Genomic DNA, 20,640 nt, shown 5'->3' with positions numbered 1-20,640 from the left:
TCAAAAAAACATTTCGCTGGATCCCCACCGAAACAAGAAAAACGGTCACCCACGCACTGGTTACAAGCCGTCTGGACTACGGAAACACCCTTTACGCCGGTTCCACCGCAAAACTACAGAAAAAACTCCAACGCATCCAAAATGCTTCAGCCAGACTCATACTAGACATCCCCCGCACAGACCACATTTCTGTTCACCTGAAAGACCTTCACTGGCTCCCCGTCAACAAGAGAATAACGTTCCGTCTCCTCACCCACGCACACAAAGCCCTATACGAACTTGGACCTGATTGTCTCAACACACGCCTTTCCTTTTACACCCCCACCCGCCAGCTGCGTTCGTCCAACCTAGCCCTCGCCGCTGTTCCGCGCATCCGCAAAACCACCATGGGAGGAAGATCCTTCTCCTACTTAGCGGCCAAGACCTGGAATTCCCTTCCCATCCACCTCCGTCTTACTCAAAACCACCTAGCCTTCAGAAAACAACTTAAAACATGGATATTCGATAAGTAAACCTCCCCCCCCCTTCCTCAAGCGCCTTGAGACCCTGCGGGTATGTAGTGCGCTATATAAATTCTGACTTGACTTGACTTGACTATCCTATCCACCACTTAAAATGTACTTGCATGTTTGACTATACTAATTCAACACTAATGCAACACTAATCCTCTTTGGGTCCTGGAGTAGCGTGCTACTCGCCAAAAAAGCGCTTTGACGCCTCGTCAGGGGTAGTAAACACTATATAAATGCAATTACAGTACAATACAGTAATACAGTAACTGTTTTTAATTTATAAATCTCTCTCGGTCGGGAAGCCTGCAGCAGTCCCAGAGGAATTTTGTACGGTGGATAGCTGCAACCGAGTAGCAGAGTTCTTTGCTAATAAAGTGGCAACTATCTACTCGGCTTTCCCTAGTGAAGCAACCATAGCCTCTGAGATTGTAGAGAATTGTGGGGTAAGGGAGGGACATCAGGTGTTAACTGCATTTGTCACCCCGCCTACTGAAAATCTCATTCAGATCTGTGGTTCGATAAAATCAGGCTCCCCAAAAGATCCTACCACCCCTAGGCGCTTGGTGGGCAGTTTGCCTACGTTGGAGCCGTACATCCGCCATCTTCTGAACATCTCTTTTGGGACTCATTCTGTCCCTGAGGCCTGGAAGCGGGCGGTAGTCCTTCCGCTTCAAAAGAAGCCCAATATTAGTTATGATAGGCTGGACAATCTTCGCCCTATTTCTCTTTTGCCTTATATGGCAAAGGTTGCTGAAAAAATTGCGAACCTTCAGCTCATGGGCTTTGTCGAGGAAGCCTTCTTGCTCCATGACTCGCAGTTCGGATTCCGCCCGTGGCATTCGACTGAGTCAGCACTATTAATGGCAGTAGAATCCTTACGGCAGGGAGTGGACGAGGGCCAGACTATGGCCCTGATCCTCCTGGACCTAAGCGCAGCATTCGACACTGTAGCTCATTCCACCTTGCTACAGTGTCTGAATGAGGGAGGAGTTTCAGGGGCTGCGCTTGGGTGGATTCGATCTTTCCTGACAGGCAGATGCTTCCAGGTTCGCCAGGGAGAGTGTTACTCCAGGGAGATTGGATTGGGCCAGGGCGTGCCGCAAGGCTCATCCCTGAGCCCGACCCTGTTCAATCTGTATGTCTCCCTGTTGAAAAGTCAGCCCATATCGCACCCGATGCCCAGGCCGCTGGTGCAGGGCGACTCTTCGTTTGCAACTTGAATAGCTACCAAATAAAGAGACGGGCACTGGAAGTAGGAAAACAAGAACAGGGTTTATTACTCATGAGGAGAGCCTGTCCTTTGGTACACTCGCATAGTGTCTTCGGGAGGTGCTCTAACAAGTTTCTCTGAGGCTTCGTCTTTTATACACAGGTTTATGGCACACAGGCATCCTTTATTACAATCAACACATTGTATAGTATGGAGGTATTCCAACACGTGGCTACAGTAGGGCCCTTATTCTCCATGCAAATAGGAGGGGGCTATCATGCGGCTGAGTGTCCTGCTGATTCCATTGGAATGTGTGTGCCTGATCGAGTCTCAGGGGGTGGGGTGGCCATGATCAATAGTAGCTTCTTCCAAGAGAGACGAGTGCATAAAGTAGTGGGCAATAAACTGTATCCTCAGGCTAAGGGATGACCAGTGGTCAGGGCTGACGTTCAGGCTCAGAGGAAGAGGTCATCAAAGGAGGGGTATTCATGGAGGGACAGGAGGTGTTGGTCAGGCGCGGGGTGCGATTCTTAGGGACAGAGTCATGCGGGAGGGGTGGGCTCATGACTCGCGCATGTGGGAGAGGGGGCAGCCAGGGTGCATGGGGGAAGCTTGCAGGGTCAAGGAAGGGGCGCTGGCGATCGACCGCAAACTGAGAGACCATGGTGCCTAAAGTGGCTGTCGTGTACGTGTGTGCATGGGTCTATGCTAGTGGGACAACACAGTCAGAGTTTTAACGATATCCTATTCTGGTTACACCAAGGGGTACTGTGAACATAAATGAACGCCGCTTATGTACATACACATTGCTATTTTTAACATCCCCGCTGGCGACCGTAGTAGAAAGCTATGGACTTCGTCTGGTGTCCTACGCCGATGACACGCAGCTGGTCATCTCCCTCTCGCGCGCACCCGGCCTGATGGCGGACAATTTCAGAGTGTGCATGCAAGAACTGGCAACCTGGATTTCCGCCAACTGCCTGAAACTTAATGGCAGCAAGACCGAGGTGCTCGTGGTGGGGGGATGCCCATCAATGTGGACGTCGGCGTGGTGGCCGCCCTGCCTAGGAGAGACGCCTGTCCCCTGCCAGGAAGCTAGGAACCTTGGGGTGTGGCTGGATGTTGACCTTGCTTTCGGCCCCCAGATTGGACGTGTGGTGGGGACATGTTTCGGAGTCCTAAAAACTCTGAGAAAGGTATTGGACTACCTGCCCATTTCTGCTCATCGGACGCTGGTGCATGCCTTAATCACCGCTCGTATGGATTACGGCAATCTGCTGTATCTAGGGGCCACGGGAAAGGCTCTCAATCGCCTACAGGTGCTGCAGAATGCTGCTGCTTGCCTTATCTTGAGGCTTCCCAGAAGATCCTCCTCTAAGGCAGCACTCCAGGCCTTGCACTGGCTTCCTGTTAGGAGCAGAGTGGAATTCAGAGCCCTGGCCACGTGTCATCGCATCTTGGGTGGCAAAGCCCCGGCCCCGCTACAGAGCTTGGTGACCAGGTATGAGCCCACAAGGTCTCTGCGCTCTTCCTGCACAGGTCTTATGAAAATTCCTAAAATTAGGAAAGCGCGTATGGGGGGAAGGTCGTTCAGATATCTGGTAGCGAAGCAATGGAACGGCCTTCCGTCAGAGTTACGCTTGGAGTCATCTGAACTTTTGTTTAGAACAAAACTTAAAACGTACTTATTCAGACGGTTGACGGTTGTGCTGGCTGCTTGACTGCTTACCCCACTTTTTATAGCACGGGGACACGCCTGCAGGCGTACACCAGGCGCTTTACAAAACTCCCTAATAATAATAATAATATAATCTAGTGACAAAACTCGCTCCTCTAATTCATTAAGACTTTATTTAGGGTTTCCACCATAAATCCAACCCCTGTCCACATCAGAACATGTGCTCGTGGATACCAGATCGTTAAAATGCAAATTTCGGTTTATAATAAGGAAATTCGATTCTCAGCTCATTGGGCTTTCACTTCAGTTTCTTTTCTACAAAACCTTGTGGTTGAGTATATTGTGCGCAATGAGTTTTGTGCTTAGCACTTCTTCAGAAGCATTTGGCATCCAAACTGTACAAACAGTCAATTTCTATTGCGAGATGAAAACTCCACTGTGGAAAAAAGAACAGAGTACCCGATTTTACTTTTTATATTTGCCGCTTTCATCCCAACATCAAAGTCTGTCTTCATGTTACTTTATAGTTACCTTTGTACAACAATCTTTTGTATTCTGTGTCATCATTTAGCCCACCATGATGTAAAGTTTCCAAATTGAATGTGCAAATAATTTTCAGAATTCATATAAACTAATGTAATCTGAATCAATGCCTTACTTTGCCGCTTGACCATGGGTATAATGGATGGAGCAGCAGGAAGTTGATCCTCCTATGTTCGCCTTAGCAAAGCTTGATTCTGTCCTGCATCATATACCGTATAGATGCTTCAGGATGCTCCTTTTGTGATCTTGTATTAATCTGAGAATTGTTGTAAGACCCTTTTTCAGAGATCTCTTACATGCTTTTTTAAGGTTCTCAGTACATTTTTACACAGTTCTTATGCTGTCAAAATTGCTGCAATGAAAATACAGAACAGACTGTACTCAAGTGTGAGGCACGTAGTATATTCTGCTAAAGCATACCCCTGGGTATATGTGTGTGTGTCATCACAAAACATTCCCAAGAAGTTCATTCACCTCAGCTCCTTCCTTTAAAGTGTAAGGGTGATCTGTCATGTGGTGGCCGAGAAACAAAGGGGGTACCAAAACTCAAAATCCCCATTTATTTTCCATAGACTTCTTTAAGACAGGGTTTAGCAGAAAACTCTGAACAGAATTGCATCAAATTTGACCGGAAACTAGATCTTGGTTCGCAGTTTTGATTTGGTGTAAATCTATTCACTACTTTTTGAGACATTAAGCGCAAAAAGATAATTGTATATTTTAGCATTTGGGCTGACAAAAGTCCTGCAGGCATCCCGATACAGTGCAAGATCAAAAATGGAGGCCTGTGATTGGTTGAGAGCCAATTTTTCCCATGAGCCTTTTCGCTGTCATGGGAGCGAGAGGCTCCAGTGAGTCTTGCGAGAGTGAGCAATCTGATTGGCAGGCTGTTGGAATGTTACAAATGAGATGGTCGCCATTACTGTTTACTGTGAAATATTGGAGGTGTGGAAATGGAGTTAAAAAGCTTAATAAGGGGGCAGCAGAAAGGAATGCTGTCCCCCTAGATTTAGAGAGGAGGTGTCTAAGGGATAACTTCTGTAAAGATATTAAATGTATATTGTTTTTAACTAATTTTTACGATCTTGAGGAACTCTTGCAGGATTGTGAATAGCAAAAATTGGTAGTAGATGAGTTCTCAATACCCTCTATTAGTATGAATGCATATTGTGGTCCTTATTTTTTTAAAGGAAGTGTGTGAGAGATTAGTACTATAATGATTAGGTTAAATCTTTTTTTTTGTTCTAAATGTCACAATCTCGCAATACTTTCGAGGGATTTAGAAAGTAGGAAGAAGAAGGCGATGTTTGAATGCACTCTGCTATGCACACTTGTTACGGTATGAAGGAGTCTTACTGATTGATTGATTGAGTCTTACTAGAGATAGTGTTGATCAGACTCTACTATTTATGCTCATTGGTTTGAGAAGAGTTGTGAGAAAAGAGTTATTTCTTGTTGAAACTTCCTACTACGCACACTCATCATCTGAGCTTGAGATCTGTAAGGAGGGCCCTGTCCTTCCCTACACCCTACAATACACACCTATCATTACAGAGTGAGGTCTCAGCAGAGAGGCCAGTACCTCCACATAGCCTACTATGCACACCCATCATCTATGAGAGAGAGGGCTAAAAGGGAAGGGCAGTCCCTTCCCACTCCCAACTACAACACACCGTTCATTTGAGAGAGAGGTCTGAAAGGAGAGGCCAGTCCCTCTACACATCCTACTATGCACCCATATCATTACAGAGAGAGGTCTCAGCAGAGATCCCAGTCCCTCTAAACATCGTACTATGAACACCTGTTGTTGCAAGGGTAATGACACTTCAAAAAGGATTGCTTTTGACATGGCTTGATATATAAGAGTTACAATAGCTGAGCAAATAAACAGTTTCATTTGAGTAATCATTTGTTTAATACACACATTTTACAAAGAATTTGCAAACCGTGAACCATATCCTGTTTGTTACAATAAAAAATATATTTTACTAAAATAATGTCAGAACCCAACATGTATTATAAAATCACGATACGATACATACACTCCCAAAAATTATTAATTTTCTTTAAAAAAAAGAAAAAAAGCCTTTGAAATTCACTTGTAAAAATCAAACGTTAAATTAACGTTACAGTTAGGTGAATTTGTCAGTGTGAACATTAACATTGTGAACTAAATAAACCCACAGAAATTCACCGGTTATTGTTAACAGCTCTAACTATAACTTGCGCCCCCGCCGTGCACTGCACTGCTTATGACCTGACATATTACATCACTTGTTGCATGTTCTATTACATTTATGACATCACTAATGACATCTCAGATGACATCATCCAAGCTTTGTGTTCCCACATATTGCTGTATACGTTGCTATGGTTTACATCTAACATAGTTCACATTAACAATCAACCACAGACATATGGGAAACTCTCATTGAAGATGGTGTTAAATCTATATACAACTGTTTAGAGAAAGGCAAAATAGTGAATACCAATTCCAAAACAAATGCCCTACTATGGGCAGCTTTTATCTATATCAAATCCCTGACACACACCAAACATACACTAAGAAATGAAGTTGATATCAGTAGAGAATCAAGTACTGTAAACAGTGTTTACTCTATAGAGGGAATTTATTTGACCCTTTTACCGTGGCGTAGACTTTGCCGCAATGCGGACACTTCCATGTGTGGGCTGGGCCGTGTCGGCCAACGGACGTGCGTAGCACTACGAAGGTAGTGCTCGCGACGGCCGTTGGCCGCGCACGCACGCAACAGGTTAATACCACACTGTTAGCAAACGCTGACATTTTCATAAGAAATTCACCACAGACTTTTAAAACATATCTACTAAGAATAGTACATACTCTATGCAACAGCTGTAAAAAAAATACACTATTTGCTAACGATAACCACGATCTGAAGATGGTAAACATTCTACTACCTGCACCATTCATACTTTAAAGACTTTACAGATAGCCCATCTTCTGAAGCAAAACAAGCACCTGACATTGGTTAGTACCTTTGTGCACAGTCTTCTGTTTTAGGTAGAAATTGTCATGCTGAGACAATTCTTCAATAACTCAAGGCTACTTCCTATACATAGTGTAGTATGTAGATTCTTTGCCCTGCTTGAAACCTTTCTGCATTGCCAAAATACTTATGTGGAGCATAATGAACATGAGTCAGCTGTCACTTGTACACAGAGTTACTCTTGAATTGAAAGATTTAAAACATGTTCAAAACATCTACACAGCTATGGTGTGTTAGGAGTACATGTGTTTTCTAAATACTTACACCCATTATCTGGACCCAAACTGTACACAATTAAGTGGAAAAGCAATACGGTAGTTATCTGCCACAATCTAAACTATAAAACAAATGAGCACACTCATCGGATGATGTCATCATTGATACCATAAATGAAGTCGTAGAGCATGTCATGAGTGTTGTTATATATGAGGTCCGAAGCAATGCATGGCAGGGTGCGCAAGTTATAGTTAATGCTGCTAACTATAACTTGTGAAATTCTGTGATTTTGTTCAGTTCAAAATATTAATGTTCACACTGAAAAATTCACCTAATTATAACATTAATTTAACCATTGTGTTTTTGGTGAAAAAAACCCCATATAAACAATTGCTTAAAAATGCATCCATTATATGCACTTCTGTATTCTATTTATGACATATTGTCGACTGTATAACAGTGTGTTCATGTTTGTTCCTCTTTTCTCCAAGATGGATGCCACGTGCCATAATGCCTCATTGCCTGTTGTCCTTTAAAAGGTTGAACCCCTGTCATTAATAGGTTTACTTAACTTAGCATCCAAACATTTGAATCTCTTGATACTAAAATCAACATTTAGTATTGTAGCCATCTTGATCCTAGTCTATAGGTGCTGTGGTTTGCATATGAAAACTGCCAATCCATCCCTCAAACTCCTTTTCACATTGTTCGTCATGTGTAAGATGCTTCTACACGCTTCTAAGGAAAGTCTGGAGCACATTCTATGGGCCTTGCTCACATCTCGATGGACACAGGACCTGCTCCTTTAATAAATCCGGCCACCAGGCCTCCAAGCTCTATCATCTTATACAACCAAAGTCCTCCACCACATCCTCTAGACTCCAAGCTCAATGGTACCCCAACGAAACGATTACGTCACAATCTTGACACCAGATTTGGAGGTCAGTGGTCTCATATAAAATACCCCCCTCCCTTGCACAGACGAAATTCTGGTTACTACACAGGACCTTCTGGACCCTGGCACGCCTTTATAAACTCTCCCTAAGAGAGACTCAAAGTTGCTGGAACTGTAATGACCCTATGGGTGGTCTCCCTCACCTTCTCTTTTACGGTAGAGCGGTCGGTCATTTTGATATTTAGTGTTTAGCTTTATACACTCTATCTGCGGAGTCCCTCTGGAGCTATCGCTTTTAACACTACTGAAGGGATTTTTAGATCTGAACATCAGATCCCGCAACAACAGTCTATTAATTGATATCCTTCTTACTGCTGCCTGCAAATTTATTTTAACTAACTGGAAGAACACAGTCACCATCTCCTTCCGCCCCTGGATAAACTGGATCTCCTTTCTCTAAGCGGGGCAGATAACACCTCATTACAAAACTCCCTGGGGATTATACGCAATACATCTATCTGGAACTCCCTTAATAACTATTTTGCCCCTTCCAAACCACCGCAATTCTCTTTTTCCCACCCCCTATACTCCTGTACATCTGCCCTCTCTCGCATGGGTACACATATGAGAGATATTCAGAACCGATACCACCTCCTCCCAAAATCCTGAATTGAATTATTGGATTGAGTAGAGCATATGACCTGGAATGCACCTGCACTTATATGTATTAGGACCACCTTGAATTTTACACTCTGATACATGTGTTTTGTCTCTATACCTACTAGTGCCCCTCCTTTTCCCTTTTATCTTGCTTCTTTTACTTTACTTATATCGCCTAATTTCACGCCATATCATGCCTCCTATGGGATTATCTAATCTCCATATGTGGTTTTTCTCTCACTTACCATCTGCTACCTGGATTTTGCCCTGTAATCTAGACCCTCCGGTCCCGATCAACCCTTCTGGACTCTAAACACCAACTGTATACCTTAAATTGGACCCTTGTATCCTCTGATTGTCCTTTTTTCTCTGTTCATTTGCTTATGAAAAATTGCTCAATAAAATTCGCCTGAAATTAAAGAAGCATCTCAATGATATATAAGTCATAGGCCACACCTCGTCCAAAGCTCTTCCAAACATACACAACAGAGTAGCTATTTGCTCGAGTGACTGGAAAGAGCTTTGGGGCTTTGTCAATGGATAGGAAACGGTTTGGAAATCATACCTTAGAAATGAATACCTAATCTTGCCCCCCCCTTGCCACAGCCCTGCACTATGTCCTTCTTTTCAGTTTTCTGTACTATTACTGTCTCTGCACAGAAGCTCCCACAATCTCTGTTGCAAAATGCATCATTTAGCTGGCAGTATTGTATCATAAGTTTCCTACGTGCAGCATCTCAAAGTTAGAGGGTGAAGTCAGTCTTCTGACTAACATGGCACAAACCACAGAAAGAAATACAGTATAAGCAAAGCCTCTTAGAAACCAAATCAAATATCGGATGTGTGGAGAGGTTATAAATGTACAAAATTAATAATGTATTTTTTTGCCCTTTCAAATAGACAACAATAATCTGGGATGCTCACACGGGAGAAGCTAAGCAGCAGTTCCCATTCCACTCAGGTAATCTATCTAAATGTTTTTTTGTAGCATCTGGAAGCATATTTCACATAGATTTACTTCAAAGTAGAATATGGCAAAGTAGGTATAATGCCCCAAATGCATTTCACTCATCGTCATGACTACTTTTTATACTCTTCCATATCACAATCAGTACAGTATGGGGGTGGGTACTCGCATAGTGAGGAATGGGATGAGGAAGACTCTTAATGTGATAGTTGGGTGTTTAATAGATTGAGAATAACAAAAATGTGATAGGTGGAATACTTGAGCAATTATCAGCCACTGGTAATTACTCTCAGTAGTAGTGCAGTCTGTTATTTTTTGCTCAATGTGTCACATCAGTCAAGGACCAATCTTAATCAATTCAGCCTTGACAGTGCTCCAATAGCTCCTATCCAGTGTGAACTGTCAGGCCACGCCCCCTCTACACATGAACAAAAGCAACTGTACCTTTTTGGGCCTCATCAATGAGAATACAGCTTGAGTCCTATTGCACAGCTATCCCATGGCCCCCCACGTTAGGCATACCATTCGCAATTCAGTCATTCCACCCATCATTTGTTGTGCTGTCTAAATTTGGCCTAGATTGGACATTACTAACTGACAGTTGTTTTAGAGTCCATCACCACTCCTCCCGAATTCCGGAAATATATTTTTTATGGTTGTGTTGGACATAAAAGTGTGATTCAGTGTTACTGTTCATTACTGGAAGTCAACGAATTTGCAGTCTATACTTGTTGGAAAACGAGGCATTATCTGTGATGCCTGCACAAATAACATGACTACATATGTCCTTCACTGGGAACTAAACACCCCATTGTAGCGCTTGACCCTCGGAGGGTAGCATTGCAGAGCAGTCTAAGGCTTACTCAAGGTAAGTGGTGCAGGGCTAGTAATCGCCGTTTACCAGTACGCAGGAAAAACACTCAAAAATTGATTGTACGGCCTGTGCTTTGCTTTATAAAAGGAAGAGTACATTTATTACACACACATACTACTCAATACTATGCAACAATTTACCAATGTACAGAAGCTGTTGGAATTACTTTGTGACATTGTGTAAAATTTTCACCCATCCTGCGGGGTAAGAAGTGGGGTCTAGTACCACCACTCCCATGTATGCACTTCATCTTGCCCCCAATGCAGCAGGTTGAACATAACCTGAAGTGAGGGCTTTGCTCACTGGCACCATCCCAGTGGCGACCCACACCCTTTATCGCAACAAGCATTTAAAATGGGCACCTGCCATGGTGACACATAACCCTGACTGAGCATCTCATACTGACCATACAGAATACACCTCTACATTTTAGGGTTTAAGAGTCTGGGTTGTTCTTCACCTAATGCAGCAGCAAGAACACATGTTTAAGCATCACTTAAAATTACAGTACTTATCATGCTTGATAAGTTATAAGGCATTGCAATAAAAGCCCCAAATAGGCATCACAATTATAATCACAAGATTGAGCATATACAGCCAGGCACCCTAGCAGGAATGTCCAGCAGCATAACCCCGATTGGCTTATGACCTCACTTTACACATGTGGCTTTCAGTTCCTCATAAGAAATATCAGTAGGTAAATGCACTTGTCGTGCAATTGTACCTCTCCACCTCCAGGGGATTCCCTTCTCCAGACATCCCCAGCTCAGCCTTCAATACCTTGGTGCAGTCCCAAACGCAACCCCAGCTGAAGAACAAAAGTTCCAGCCACAGAATGCTGTTGTTACCTGGCTAAGCCCTTGAGGGGTTATTTCTTTCAAGTGCCCAATAGTCTTAGGAAAGGACTTAACAACTTCATGCTGGGAGAGTCTGCGTTGCTCCTGCAGCTCCCCCTGCACCTTTGCAGGCATTTAGTGGTGACCCCGTCCTCCTGGGGCCACCACAAGCCGAAATACGGGCATGTTTTCAAACAGTCCTTTACAGGCGCTGCAAAGCGTTATGGGGAACTTCTCTCCAGTGGGTGCATAACAGAGCAGTGCCTCCCCCCGCTGCTTTGGGAGAGCCGTGCTTCTCTTGCAGGCAGCCTCATGCTGCTTCCGCCCTCTGTTGGGGGGGCGTGGTCCCAGGTGAGTTGATTGCAGCTCGAAGAGCCGATTCCCGGCTGCTCCTGTCTCTTCTCTGGGGCTGATCCCTTCCGGGCACCCCGCTGGTTAGGCATGTTGGAGGGTAGCACGGGAAGCCCAACCTCGGCTGCCCTTGCCGGCTCCCCGACTGGCCAACACCCTTGTGTGCTGCTTCGGAAGCCAGGCTGTCATTCTGGTCTGCCCGCTCCTGCAGACAGAGATGGAGGCTGTGTCCTGCTCGGTGGGTCCTCGGGGGAGTGCTGTCGCACTCCCCCGCCTTCCAGCAGCTGCGGGAGAGTGTGGCAACACTCCCCCGTCCTCTTCCTTCACGCTGGGGCCCGGAGTTGGAGTCTTGGGCCACGTTCAATCTTTGCAGGGAGTGCAACGGCGCTCCCTGGCTGGTCCACACGACTTCGGGCCCGGAGATGGGGTCCTGGGCCCCAGGCCAAACCTTCACGCGGTGTGTGACGGCACCCCCCAACTTCCGCTCTCTTCGGGCCCGGATTTTGGGGTCCTAGGCCCCTCCTATCTTTCCCAAGGGGGCGCGACGTCGCTCCCCTGTCTCTGTTTTTGTTGGGGGCCAGGGTGGGCTCATGCACCCCTCTTGGCCAGTTTCACGGGGAGCGCGATGGCGCCTCCTGATTTATCTTCCTTGTGTGGGGCTTGACTGCGCTCCCCGACTTTGGCGGGGCCCGGAGTTGGGGGTCCCGGTCCCTCTCACCATTCCCAGGGGGGCACGATGGCGCTCTCCTTTCTCTATTTTTGTCAGGGGCTAGGGTGGGCTCCTGGCACCCTGCTGGGGCATTTCCACAGGGACTTCTTGTGGGGGCAGCCCCGGGAGCTAACCCACCCCGGGGGCCCAGTCAAGTGCTTCGTCATGGGTATGGCCAGAGGTCAAGAGTCGCCTACCTACTGGAGGGCATATCTCAGCCCCCAGAGGACCCATTCTCATTATCTTGGCCTCTTCTTGCTCCTGGTGGTGAGCCCCAGCCACTGGGAGCACTTTCCTTTACCCTCCTGGTCTCAAAGAAGGTGAATGCAGCTTTCGTCATTGGCTCCCTGCGCCAGCCTTTCTCCTGGCTCTCCTCTTGGGCATCTCTTCTCCTCGTGCAGAGGCCCAGACTTCGGCTCATTGGTCCTGGACTCCCCTCCTGGTGCAATTCAGGGTTCTGGGACAGTCAGGCTGTTCTTCCTTCCAACTGCCCATGGCACCAGGCTCTAACACCAGTCTTCCTCAGCAGACCACACCCCAGAGAGAGCTCCTCTTCCTGTGCAAGCCCTTTTAAAAGAAATTGGAGGGGGCTGGCAGGAAGGCTCTCTGCCCCTGCTCCCTCCTTCCTGCCCAGACCTCTGGAATCGTTCAAAATGGCGTCGTCCAGGGGTCTCATGTCACATAGTCTCTGAAAAGCCCCCTCCCCCCCCCCCCCCTTGCTGCCTTCCCTCCAGAGCAGCTTGGTGCCTGGCACCGGGTGACAGCTGCGGATGGATAACCTGCAACACCACCCACCTTCTCTCCCTCTTGGAGACTAGACCTTCACCTTAGGCTCTGATGCTTCAGTTTGGGGAGGAAGGTCATTAATCCAACCTCGCAGGGTCACACCCAGCCAGGCTCTGGTTATGAGGTGAGTCAGAGGAATATGACATTTCTGGATGACCCACAAGCAGTACAGATATGGCTTTGGACTCAGCAGAATACTTCTTCTCACATAAGTTACAGTGTACTCTGGTGCGTGTCTGGAATTTGTAGGCCCTAGGGAAGTGAAACTACCCTGTGATCCCCATCTTCATAGGCGAATAATGGAGTGTTCCTTCAGTGAAACCAGTAAAGCACACTGACTTTCTCTTACATGTGTTTTCCCATTGTATAAAGCCTATTCCATGTCATCATCCAACTCTGCATAATTCCTGCCACACCATTCTATCTGTACCTTCTCCTGGGCTGCGCACACCAGGAATCTCCCCGCGCAGCCCCTACATGTGTGCACACGCATGTACAAACATGTCTGCATGTAACCAGCCCAGTGCCCTTTACTCAGGCTGCAGCGCAGCGGCCTACTCTCACCAGTGGGACACCGGTAAAATCCACATGCAGTCTTTTTCATCATGAGTTCACTGTGGGTGAGTTCCAACGTATGAGGCTCTCCCACAGAAAAATCTCAACAATTAGTTGTTCGAAAAGCTAAACCTCCGGGTGGCTAAGATGGTCAGGACCACTTTCTAACAATACTTTAATGGTAGTGTTTGGTTTTGGGAATCCAAAATAATCAAACTGATTTATTTTGTTCACTTTGCAACGTGGATACACTAGTTTCAAAACAATGTTTGTGACTACCTGACTTAAGAAGCAAGCAAAACACACCTTCATTGTATGTATTATCCAACAAGGGCACCAGTGGGCTATCAAAAGTTTTAAAAAAACAGTGAAGTAAAAGGCCCTAGATAACAAGGTCATATTTGGTTTTACATCAAGCCAGTGATAACTTTGCCTGTTAAAAAAAAATAATGTTTTTTGTACACCACTGTATGTGGGGTAGAATAAGGTTTTATTATTAACCGAAACTATCCTTCCAGCCTGTTCCCATGATGATGTTAGGCAGTCCTATTAATCACACAATGCCCCAATTAGTACAGATATTTATCTTTCACTAAGACCAGTGAAATCTGAGGGGGATATTTGGAAAATATACAGAGAGACCCTCTAAGGGGCCATCTTGAATTAGTGAAGTTTGAGTGAATGTATATTGTAGGCTTGCACTTCCAATACTGCCAGCTGGAAGCCCCCTTTCCTTGCAGTAAAATGCTTTTGCTGTTCGGATTTAAAGGTCAAAGTTGTAGGGCAGTTAAGCAAACAACTTTCTTCTAATAACTATACTGGTTACCCAGCTTCATGGATGTATTTCTCAGTATATAGACACATTTGTTTCTTCAGCCTCAGTTTTACTTCTGATCTGTAGATTGTTTTCAATCTACGGGGGAGCACAGTACCTTTTAAATCAGACACCTCATTGCCTCAAGGCCTTCAATTGTAAGTATGTTTCCAACAATGTTTCATGCTGGTTATTTGTTAACATCTCATGCAACTAGCTTTTACCATTCTTTACCACAAGTTCCTGATGAAATGTGGTAATGCCCAGGAGCAAGTATGTCTTGGGCTTAATATGGTGGTGATTGATAACCCTCCTCAATGTGTACCCTTCTGCCTTTGATTTCCTGCTGGAAGTATAGCATGCCGTGGAGTTTGGGAGCTTTAAACACAAACACAATATCTATACCTTCAAGACTGCTAAAAGGAAGAGAGAGACACCCGGCTGACACAATGGTTCCATGTGCGGGTCTTCAGCACACTTTCAAAATAGTACAGAGGCTGAATATAGGCTTCCATTCATCTTTTGGAAAGTTCACCACGAATTGTGCTGGGAACCTGTGATTTTATTGGATTTACACCAGAAATGAAAGACATGGAGTTATATGTAAATTATTTTCAAACGTTTTATTTCATTTTCTTACACACTGTGATTCCAGCTTCACAGATTAAATGATTCTTATTAAATGGCTGTCCCATTGTTCACTGGGCATCTTGCTGCAATGCAGATTTTCCTTACTGAATCGAGATAAGGAGTTTTGATTTGACTAAGTGTGTGGAGGTATTATACTGCTCAAACCTGGAATTGAATTTTTCACAAGTCAAGATATTTCAAGAAACATTTTTCCTCATACTCCTTGGGAAATAAAAATACCTGTGAACGCCCGCATTACTGATTTATTTATTTTAAATCTTTTCATTAAACAGGCTCACAATATCTCATACAATGCATTACAAGCACACATAATTTATCGTTTCTATTCCTTGGTGTCTATATAGTTTCTTTATAGTTAGTTCCACATTTAAAGTACACCCCAGTTTTGTCGGGTTATCACATCCTTAACATGGGTTAGAACAAACAGTTTAATCTTGGGATTGCCTCTATACACAGATTTCGCCAATTCCCCCTGACTCGCACCCTGGCACTATCCCTTCTGAGTTTCTATACGTCTCCCATGGGGATCATATTATATCACATTTTTTCTTACATCCCCTGCTGTCGTATAAACACCAACATTATTAAGTACAAGACAGCAGTTCTGACAGTGCCCTGCTGTAGCCATCAGGACATCTTTCCTGTACGATGCCAACTAACTTTGTTTGAGTAGAGCAAAAGACGTAAAAGAATTAGCAGGAATGTGCTGAAGAAATGTGTACAAGACTTCCACTACATCCAAATAACTGCATTGCCCCTCAGGTCATATCATTAAGTGGTGACCTTAATGCCTGGTGATCCCCAAACCTGAAAAAAACACCATATCTGTTGTGTTACCCAACTGACCTATTGTGCAAAGGTTGGAGATGAAACAAGAGCATAGACTTTGCCAAAAGAAATCAAGAGCTGACAGGAAGAGGACATTGCTCAGGATTCTGCTGTGTAGACTCTTGTATTGTCACATCACAAAATGTGTGATAATACAAAATTTCTTTCCAAATTAGACATAGTCCTTCTGAAAATAAAGATGTGAATTCCCATAAAAGCAAACAACCTGCATGCAAAGTCTAAAGTTCTAACATCTGAAAACCTCACAAGTGAAATCAGGCACAAGAGCTTAGTAAATTTAGCTGAGATGGCCTACGGAGTCCCAATTCATTATCCAGGCAACTGTAGAGGAGATCCAGCATTAAGGTAATGGACTATATGTTGAAATGTTAGAGACATTTATGAGAACCGCAGAACCCTGTATCTCTCTAGAAAATTATAGAAACTTGCCTAAAGGTTGAATGCAAGAGTTCCTCAAACACACGTCTGGATACACTGGTTAGGAAAACTAATCACAAAGTGTCCACTTTTAAGAAAAGGAACCTATAGTTCAGGCACATTTACATCACATAAAAACGTATCTCAGAAGCTCAGAGAGCCTGGCAGGATGATCCATCAGATATTAGAAATCAAAAGTTAAATAACATTAAAGAGTATAATGTAGCAATAACTGATGCCAAAATAATATTCTCTTCAATTCAAATCAGAGAGGCAGAGAGTGTAGGTAGAGACTTTTTCAGGACTCTAAAGGCTAGTACTGACCTGAATGGTAAAGGCACGGCAAACATGTGTGCAGAGGGATGGTGTTAAGAACTTCAAAAGTTTAAGAACAATGAAATCATATACCGAATAGAACAGCTTAATATAGGAATAATTCAGTTAGCTGAGAAGGATTCAATCATTCTATTGGTGGTGTGTGACCGACTAACCACAAAGCAGTCATCCTTTTGATGGTACCCTTGACAAAGTAACTTTGTAACTTAACTAGGCAAAATCATGCAAGGGTGATACTTGACCATCCAACTTGAATGTGGATAAAGTGGAGATTATAAATCAATGCTTCTTTTCAAGTTTCTTCCCAGTCAATTTGAGTAGAAGCCTTGTTAAAACCACTTATTAAAGAATCAGATTTGAACCCACTGATCTAGGGAACTACGGATTATTATCTAATGTATCTTCAGAATGCAGATCTAGGCAGTTACATTTTTGCATCAATAGATGTACAGAATGTGCCATTCTTGGTATTCTTGTAAATACACGACGTGGTAAGGAAGAATCAATATATAGTAATCTTTTTCAATAGGGGACTATTAATTCCCAAATTATTGGAACAATATCCTGTCATTCATTTGATATACTTTAAATAAGAAACAATCACATACCATTAAATGCAGGATTACATATTTTAATTATTGTAATCCAGAATTACTTCATCCTGTTTTGCGACGCTATTTTCAAATGTACAATATATACATACATATATATATTACCTACTGGCGGTCGCCAGTAGGTATATATAGTTAGGATTTTTTCTCTATGGGTTTTTTGAAAATTCTATGTCTAATAACTTTGGCGTTTGTGGACGGAATTGGCTGAAATTTTCAGGAAAATGGCACATTTTGTTTCTGAGCAGCCCTTGAAAATTTGGGGGGGGTTCGTCCAGTGGGGGCCGAGAAAAAAGGGGGGTCCCAAAACGTGTTTTTAACATTGAGTTTTCCATAGGGCGGTTGGCCTCACTTTTAGCCCGAACGGCTGAATGGATTTGCACGAAACTTGGCAAAATTGTAGGGACTGGTAGCCCGATGTGCCTTTTGTAGGTCTCAATATATGTGCTCCAGTGGATTTTGAGAAATTAACGTTTAAAAAAAGATATATATCTGTAACAGCGGACCGGTTAGCGCTCTGGTTCGCGGACTTTTCGCGCAACGGAGCTTTGTGAAGCGAAGCTGATTGGTTCTCCGGCGTCTGTCAACATTCCAAACAGTCCGTAGCGGCCGCCATCTTGTCTCTCGGTAGGATCGAGAGACAAGAGGAGGTCAAAACAAAGGGGGAAATAACTATAAGGGGGCATAGTAGATCCTCGCTGACCCCCTAGGTTTGATGTGGAGGTTTTAAAAGGGCCCCGCGGGGCAAAAAAAAATAATAAAAATAATAATTGAACGGCTGAATGGATTTGCACGAAACTTGGCAAAATATTAGGGACTGGTAGCCCGATGTGCCTTTGCTAGGTCTCAATATATGTGCTCCAGTGGATTTTGAGAAATTAACGTTCAAAAAAAGATATATATCTGTAACAGCGCTCCGCTTCGCGTAACGGAGGTTTGCGAAGCTGATTGGTCATTCTGTCACTGGGCTATAGTTGGGCTACATCTGGCTGATATTTGGGCTACATTTGTTTTTTTGTGTGTCTGGCGGCCATCTTTGGGCTACATTGGGCTACATTGGGCTTCATTGGGCTACATTCGGCTAATTAGCAAATAGCTCATCGCAAACTAGGAATGGTAAAGAATCGCTATTTATTCCTTAAAGTTCGCTATTTAGGAAATGCAAATAACTTTGATGATACATATGGCGGTTCATCTCTAACAAGATAAGAAGCATAGGGATAGATTTATGATGACTGGCGCATCACCAGGGATGTGTTAGTCATTCTGTGCCGCTGTTCCGTCACCTATGGTGTGCTGCATTTACAATGCGGCGCATCATGGGGCAAAAACAGCACAGATGCGTGATGTATCTGTGCCGTAAAGGTGGCGCATTGCTGGAGTTGTATCGCAAGTGTGATGAAGCTCCAGCAAGGGTCGGGGGTGCCCCTGTCGCAGGGTTTCTGTTCTCACACAGAACTGTGGACAGAGGATTGGAACCTCGGCGAATTAGGGTGTCCCAAAACTCACGTTAGTAATCAAAAACTATTTAGCAAGCTAGGTACAGTGTCACATTGGATATAACAAACTCTCAATGTTTAGACAATCCAGAATATGAACTTATAGTACCTCAGGATACGTGGAACTCATGAACAGTCGGTCGTTATATATTTCTTAGAAACCAGAACATGGAGTTAAGAAGAACACATGTGTATTTGAAATGTTTATTTACTAATGCCGTCTTCTCAGGCGTAGTACCTTAGATAATAAAAGTACACATATTATCAGTAGCAAAATTACCAGCATAGTTACTAGTACATAAAAAGTGAATGGTGATAGTATGTTAACATGCTGTAAATGAATAAGAGTTAGCAACACTTATAAGCAGCCGCGGGCCGTGGAGGGAGTTACGGTGAGGCAGGGAGGCGGGGAGGGGGAGAAGCAGGGTGGAGAATACAAGTACACATATTATCAGTAGCAAAATTACCAGCATAGTTACTAGTACATAAAAAGCGAATGGTGACAGTATGTTAACATGCTGTAAATGAATAAGAGTTAGCAACACTTATAAGCAGCCGCGGGCCGTGGAGGGAGTTACGGTGGGGCAGGGAGGCGGGGAGGGGGAGGGGCAAGGTAGAGAGGGCTCCACCCTGCTTCTCCCCCTCCCCGCCTCCCTGCCCCATCGTAACTCCCTCCACGGCCCGCGGCTGCTTATATCTCACCCTCCCTAATACACATATTATATTATTTGCTAAGAAGGTCTCTTTGTGTTGGTTTAGGGCGTGTCCATACTTTAGTGTCTTAGATTTGAAGGAATCACATCAGCATACACCAGCTCTCTCTTCATGTGAACCGCATCAACTGTTGTGTATGTGTGTTCGGCAAAGCAATATAAAACCCGCCTCATGCCCAGAATTGGCAGAAGTTGCACTTATGTTATGAGTATGAAGTCGTGGAGATCAGACCTCATAACAATTCTGTATCGTGTTGTTCTTGAAACTTTAGCACTCGCTGTACAGATATAGTTTAACAAGTAAAGCAGATAGTAGACCAATAACATATTATTCTCATGTAAACCACGATGAACTACTAGGTGGAAAGCTAAAGCAACAACTAAGTGTCGTGTGCAGAAGTTGCAAAAAAGGAAAAATGGCGTTTAAACCGGTAATGAGCCCATGCTAACTTAACACGGTGTAAAGATATCCAGGACCTAGATGACACCTCCTCATGATCCGGAAACGAACTGAATAAGATAATAGAAGTGCCATCTCATGAGAGCAGATTGCAAGTTTATATGTGGACGGTCCGCAAGGTAAAGCATTAAAAACTAGGAAAATTCAATGCTAAAGAAAAATAAAACAGCCAAGTACTTTATCGAGTCTTAAGCCAATAGGCAAGGTAAATAATAAAAACTTGACAAATAAGTCAATGAATTGTCAATGAAATGCTAGTACTCAGCATATCAAACATGAAAAAGGTCTATGACATAACTGTGTATGCAAAATAAGCTGCAACAGCCTCCAATAGGAAGTCACCGTCTTCATCCGAAAACAGTTCAGCCATCCAATTTAAAAGCGGAAAAGAACATACGTGCTCTCCCAGCACCGGATCCTCTATCACCATCAGAGGACAGCTCGTGGGTTTTCAAGAAAGCTGTGTTCC

General features: G+C 44.1%; 1 protein-coding gene across 3 annotated transcripts in view; it reads left to right on the top strand.

The window, feature by feature from the left end:
- The window catches only part of LOC144772966 (F-box-like/WD repeat-containing protein TBL1X), a 952,308-nt gene that overhangs the window by 847,421 nt on the left and 84,247 nt on the right, over positions 1 to 20,640 (top strand). For all 3 annotated transcript variants that reach the window (XM_078657676.1, XM_078657675.1, XM_078657677.1), the window contains one exon: positions 9,644 to 9,704. In XM_078657676.1, coding sequence (XP_078513802.1) covers positions 9,644 to 9,704 — 61 coding nt within the window. The remainder of the gene's footprint in view (positions 1 to 9,643; positions 9,705 to 20,640) is intronic.

This window comes from Lissotriton helveticus, chromosome 8 (genome assembly GCF_964261635.1).
Source record: "Lissotriton helveticus chromosome 8, aLisHel1.1, whole genome shotgun sequence".
Classification (NCBI taxonomy): Eukaryota; Metazoa; Chordata; class Amphibia; order Caudata; family Salamandridae; genus Lissotriton; species Lissotriton helveticus.
Note: the sequence above shows the minus strand (reverse complement) of the source record. Positions and strands in the feature narration are given on the sequence as shown.